Source organism: Tupaia chinensis, unplaced genomic scaffold (genome assembly GCF_000334495.1).
Source record: "Tupaia chinensis unplaced genomic scaffold, TupChi_1.0 Scaffold144336_1, whole genome shotgun sequence".
Taxonomy (NCBI): Eukaryota; Metazoa; Chordata; class Mammalia; order Scandentia; family Tupaiidae; genus Tupaia; species Tupaia belangeri.
Genome location: NW_006204194.1, coordinates 1,049,721 through 1,055,995, shown reverse-complemented (window position 1 = coordinate 1,055,995; position 6,275 = coordinate 1,049,721). Strand labels below are relative to the sequence as shown.

Below are 6,275 nucleotides of genomic sequence, written 5' to 3'. Positions count from 1 at the left end.
TTTGCTATAGGGCGTGTGCGCTCGCCAGACAGAGAGAGACAGAGACAGAAAGCGAGAAATCACCCCCCAGGGGGGATGGTCATGCTGCAATCCCTTCTCCTCCATTCTCCTCTTGGGATCTTGGGCATGCACGCACACGTGCCCGGCATGTGTTTTAAGCCACTGGGTCTGGAACTCGAACCACGGTCTACTACGTGGTAGTCCAGTGACATAGCCATTACGCTAACTGCTGGTCCCAATGTCTCCCTCTATTAATGTAGAACTATTTTGCCCTTCAAATCTGTCAGTTTTTGATTTTTTATATATGTTGGTTATTTGGTATATAAATGTTTACAATTGTCATATGGTCTTGCTATATTGAGCCTTTTATTAATATATAATATCTTGGTTGTCTCATACCCTTTTTTGATTTAAATCTCTATTGTCTGTTATTAGGATAGCCCCTGCTCCTTTTTGGTTATTATTTGCATAGGATTTTTTTTTTTTTTGCAAGCTGTCACTTTCGACTTATCTGTGTCTGGATCTGACGTGAGTCTCTTAAACAGCATATAGTTGGATTATGTTGTTTTTATTTTTAATAATTATTTTATTTAACTTTATTTTTTTATTTTAATTTGACAAGATAGGTAATCTGACCAGACAGGGACAGAGCGAAAGAGAGGTGGAAGATGAGAAAGCAAGCTGCCATGTCCAGGACTTGAACAGTGGTTGGCCACATGGGATTCCAGTGCTCTTAACCACCGTGCCACCTACTGGCCCCTGGATTATGTTTTTTTAACTCTTGCTACCAATTGTCTTTTGTTTGAGTTTAATCCATTACATTTAGAAAAATATTGTCACTGATAAGAAAGGACTTATTTCTATCATTTTGCTATTTGTTTTCTATATTCCTTATAATTTTTTTTGTCCCTAATTGTTTTCATCACAGCTTCTTTTGCATTCAGTTTATTTTTTGAAGCAAAACTTTCTGATTATTTGTCATTTTTTTGGTATATTTTCTTTTTTCTTTTTTCTTTCTTTTTTTTTTTTTTTTTGAGCAGTTTTTGTGATAGGGTATATGCGCTTGCCAGAAAGACAGACAGAGAAACAAAAAGTGAGATATCACCCCCTAGGGGAGATGGCCACACCGCAATCCCTTTTCCTCCATTCTCCTCTTGGGATCTTGGGCCCACATGCACACATGCCTGGTGTGAGTTGAAGCCACTGGGTCCAGGACTCAAACCACAGTTGACTACATGGGAGTCCAGCAACATAGCCATTATGCCAACTGCTGGTCCCGCTTTTGTATAATTTCTGTAGGTTTTATTTTTGTTGTTTTTTATTTTTATTTTTATTTTTGGCATTTTTTCATTCTAAAGTTGTAACACTTGAATTTGAGTTTGTACCAGCTTAACTCCTGTGCTCTGTTTGTTGTGTGCTGAGTTATTCTGGACCAGTGTTACCTGCTAAGATGTCCCGTCTTTCTATAGGACTTATATCACCTCAGTCGTATTTGTGTTCAATTCATGTGAAGGACCTGCCCTGTTTGACCTATGTTTTGGTACCTTTGCCAGTGGTACCTCACTTTTACCTTCCCTCCTCCATTCTTTTTTTTTTTTTTTTTTTTTAGTTTTTGATTTGTGTTTTTTAGTTTTTGATATAGGACATGTGCGCTTACTGCAAAGAGAGAGAGCGAAAGTAAGAAATCTTGGCCATACCCCAGTCTCTTCTCCTCCATTCTTCTCTCAAGATTTTGGGTATACATGCACATGCACCTGGCATGTTTTTCAAGCTGCTAGGTCCGGGATTCACACCATGCAGGTGGTCATGTGGGATCCAGCCACTTTAACGTCCATGCCACCTGCTCACCTAAGAGTGCATATATTCTTTAATCACCCTTGAACACCAATTAGTGTTCCAGTTACAGTTTCCTGAGCCTAGACATGTACTTCACATACACATCACCTCACAGCATCACACATCATCTGCATGTCAGTAGAAGATATTTTCCAACTAAAAGCCATTGGCAGATAAATGAACTGTAGCACCAGTCTCTTAACCCTAGGCCATATCTTCCACTGGGTACTGTGTCTATTGAGGCCTACCTCATTCTGAAACCTTAGGAACCCACTAATGCAACAGCAGCAGCTGCTTCCTCAATTTGACCCCACCAACCTTTTCCTGAAGACATTCTCATGGGCTGGTTCTTTGCTCTGATGTATACAGTGCCCTTCCTTATTAAAGACAACGTGTATTTCACCATTATTTTTGTGCTTTCAGGTTGTTGGCGTGAAGTGGACCTTGATGAGGCACCTTCTGAACAGAGCATTTCTTTACAAGGAGGGTCACAAGTCAGGGCTCTCAGAGAAGGTTCATCTTCCCTGAATGCATGCCCCTGTGAAATATGTGGCCTGGTCTTGAGAGACTGTTTGGACTTGGCTGGTCATCACAGACATCACAGACAGAAACCTTGTACATGCGAGAAACAATCCTGCTTCACAGCAAACCTTCCACAGCACCGGCATATTAGAGAGATACCCTTCAAAAGTTATGAGGATACAGACTCATTTATAAAAAGTTGCACAATACATGTGTCAAGGAAGCCTTTTACCTACAGGGAGGTTAAAAAGGGCTTCCTAACCAGTATGAGATTTCTCCATCAACAGGCTACTTACATCCGGAAGAAGCCAAATAAGTATGGGGTGGCCTTTGGTAGCAAAAAAAGTCAACACAACTGGGGAGAAAACAAAGCCTTCAGTCACACAGATGTGCTTATTCAGGACCAGAGTATTCTCACTAGAGAAGGGCTCTTTGAGTGTACCAAATGTGGAAAAGCCTGCACACGAAGATGTAACCTCATTCAGCACCAGAAGGTCCACAGTGAGGAAAGACCTTATGAATGCAGTGTATGTGGGAAATTCTTTACTTACTATTCCAGCTTCATTATACATCAGAGAGTTCACACCGGAGAACGGCCTTATGAGTGCAGTGAATGTGGGAAATGCTTTAGTCAGATCTATAGCCTCAATAGCCATAGGAAAGTTCACACTGGAGAAAGACCTTACGAGTGTGGGGAATGTGGGAAATTGTTTAGCCAAAGGTCCAACCTCATTCAACATCGTAGAGTTCACACTGGAGAAAGGCCTTATGAGTGCAGCGAATGTGGGAAATCTTTTAGCCAAAACTTCAGCCTCATTTACCACCAGAGAGTTCACACTGGAGAAAGGCCTCATGAGTGCAGTGAATGTGGAAAATCCTTTAGCCGAAGCTCCAGTCTCATACACCACCGGAGACTTCACACTGGAGAAAGACCTTACACGTGTAGTAAATGTGGGAAATCATTTAAGCAAAGCTCTAGCTTCAGTTCACATCGAAAAGTCCATACAGGGGAAAAGCCTTATGTATGTAGGGAATGTGGGAAATCCTTTAGCCATAGCTCCAATCTTAAGAACCATCAGAGAGTTCACACTGGAGAAAGGCCTATTGAGTGTAGTGAATGTGGGAAATCCTTTAGCTGCAAGTCCAACCTCATTAAACACCTCAGAGTTCATACTGGAGAAAGGCCTTATGAGTGTGGCGAATGTGGGAAAGCCTTTAGCCAAAGTTCTAGCCTCATTCAGCACCGGAGAGTTCACATTGGAAAAAGGCCTTATCAGTGCAGTGAATGTGGGAAATTCTTTGGCTGCAAATCTGTCCTCATTCACCATCAGAGAGTTCATAAGGGAGAAAGGCCTTAGTTGTACAGGGAATACACAGTTTCTTTTGTAGTGTGATTATACTGGAAGAGAATAAGAGAGTCATCTACCTGAATAAACACCCCAACATTTGGAGATACACATTGAGGAGGTTCCACTTACATGCCAAGTATATGGAAGCTTTAAGGGCATGTGTTACACTTTATAACTTGCCCAGAACCCTTGTCATATATGTCATTTCCTGAGGCAGAAAGCATTTTACCTCTACAACCTGTCAGGTCCACAGTTTATCAGTCACCATGGCACTGTTCAAATAAAGCTGACCTGGTGCTCTCACATTTGTGGGAAATCAGAAGTCTTGAGTTATCAGAGGATTCCCTATTCACTCATTTCCTTCATAAGTTAAGACATGGACTTCACCCAGTTGTACCAGAGAGCTGCTGCTTGCTGATAAGGACTTTTTCAGGAACATGCTAATCTTGTAATATGTGATACTGACTTTTTTCCTAGCCTCAAGTCACAAATTTGGGAATTGCTTGCCTGATGTTAATTTTGACTTTCGCAATAATGAAGTCTATTGTTTAAGCTACCTTCTGTTCACTGTGTGAGGTGCTTTTATTTTTGCTGTAGGGCATGTGAGTTCACCAGAGGGAGAGAGAAAGACAAAGCAAGAAATCACCCCCACAGGAGGACAGCTATGCCACAATCCCTTATCCACTCTCCTCTTGGGATTTTGGACAGAACATGCACACATGCTTGGCATGACTTTTAAGCTGCTATGTCTGAGATCTAAACTGTGGTCAACTGTGTGAGAGTCCAACATCTTAATCACTGCACTACCTGCTGGCCCTGCGAGGTGCTTTATGAACAACTGCACCTTCCTAGTATTACAGAGTAAATAGATTTTAGCAGAGGATACAATTTTTGTACATCAGAAATGATAGTATGATGGAAGAATATAGTTTCCCAGTTTTGGACTAGTTCATTTTTATCCAGGGTATCCTAGGAAAATTGCATAGTTTTTTCCTCTTATTTTGTGGACTAGATAACCAGAACCTTTTTGTGGGCTTGAATGGCATCCTGAGGCAGCAACAAGTTGTGACAACCTCCAGTACTTCAGGGTATAACATGAATTTTGTTTTTGGGCTTACAAGGGATATCACATGATGCTTGGAACTGTTGAAAGCAATCTCTACCCCATGTCCCACTACCACCAACAAAAAAAAACAACGCACCTGAGACCCATAATTCAGTAGGCTACTATCATAAGATTAAAGGACCAGCGGGGAACCACATAGTTGACTGTGGTTCAAGTTCCAGACCCAAACGCTTAAAACACTGGGCACATGCGTGTGTGCCCCCAAAATCCCAAGGAGAGTGAAGAAGGGATTGAGGTGTGGCCATCTCCCCTGGAGAGTGATTGCTTGCTTCCTGTCTTGCTGGTAAACACACGTGCCCTATAACAAAAATCTCTTTAAAAAAATAAATAAAAATTAGGTAAGAATTTTTTATATTTTGGGAACCAGCAGTTAGCATAATGGCTATGTCGCTGGACTCCCACGTAGTCGACCGTGGTTCGCGTCCCGGCCCCGGTGGCTTAAAACTCACGCCAGGTGCGTGTGCGTGTGTTCCCAATATCCTAAGAGGAGAATGGAGGAGAAGGGATTGTGGCGTGACCATCCCCCCTGGGGGGCGACTTCTCACTTGCTGTCTCTATGTCTCTCTCTGTCTGGCGAGCGCACGCGCCCTATAGCAAAAACCTCTCAAAAAAAAAAAGAATTTTTTATATTTTAGTAGCCTTTCCTTTACCATGAAGCCACTGATGCACAGGCCAGGAAAATAAACAAGGAGAAGGCTGATGAGTTGAGCAATGTGGCTTTGGGACCGAGCCATCCTATAGAAATGACTTGATTGTTTACCAGTGTTTGCTGCCACTGAGTCGGGATTGACCCTCGAAAGTCATCAGGAAAGAGATGAGTTAATATGGAGTTACCAAATCTGGTAATAAGTTCATTAAGCCATCATTACAATAGGCAAATCAGTCACTCCTAATTTGCTTCCATTTTTCTAATCTTTTTATCCCTTCCCCAACCCTCCAGGTAACCATTTACCTTCATTTATAATAGATTATCTTGTATTCTGTAGAACTTAAATGATTTGGTGTATAAAATGTTTTTAATAGTTTTAATCAATTTCATTCAGATTTTTTGAGATTCTCCAATAATGTTTATATGAATTCACTTTATTAACTTTTCTGCATATATCATTTGTTTATTTTTTCCTTTATTTATAGGCAGTTAGGTTATTTATGGTTTGAGGCTGTTGGAAATAAAACTACAAATGTATCCATTTCTTTGTATGTTTATTGTTTAATTTTTCTCTCTTTAGGCATATATATGTTTCTACTCCATGTTTCACTTCTCTTGTGTTAAACTGAAAGTGCAATTCTTGACACATGATAGGTGAATGTTTAACTTAGGAAACTGCCGCAGAGTGAGCTAAAATGGTGGTTTCCTTTTGCTTATTCACCAGGAGTTTACGAGAATTCCAGTTCTTCCTCATCCTTGTTAAAACCTAGTATGATCTTTTAGAAGTTACCCT

At 40.9% G+C, this 6,275-nt stretch overlaps 1 protein-coding gene across 1 annotated transcript in view; it reads left to right on the top strand.

The window, feature by feature from the left end:
- LOC102488807 (zinc finger protein 211) overlaps positions 1–4,012 on the top strand; it is a 34,710-nt gene extending 30,698 nt beyond the window's left edge. The window contains exon 6 of the mRNA XM_027767606.1: positions 2,260–4,012. Coding sequence (XP_027623407.1) covers positions 2,260–3,716 — 1,457 coding nt within the window. The 3' untranslated portion in view covers positions 3,717–4,012. The remainder of the gene's footprint in view (positions 1–2,259) is intronic.
- Positions 4,013–6,275: the final 2,263 nt, after the last annotated feature.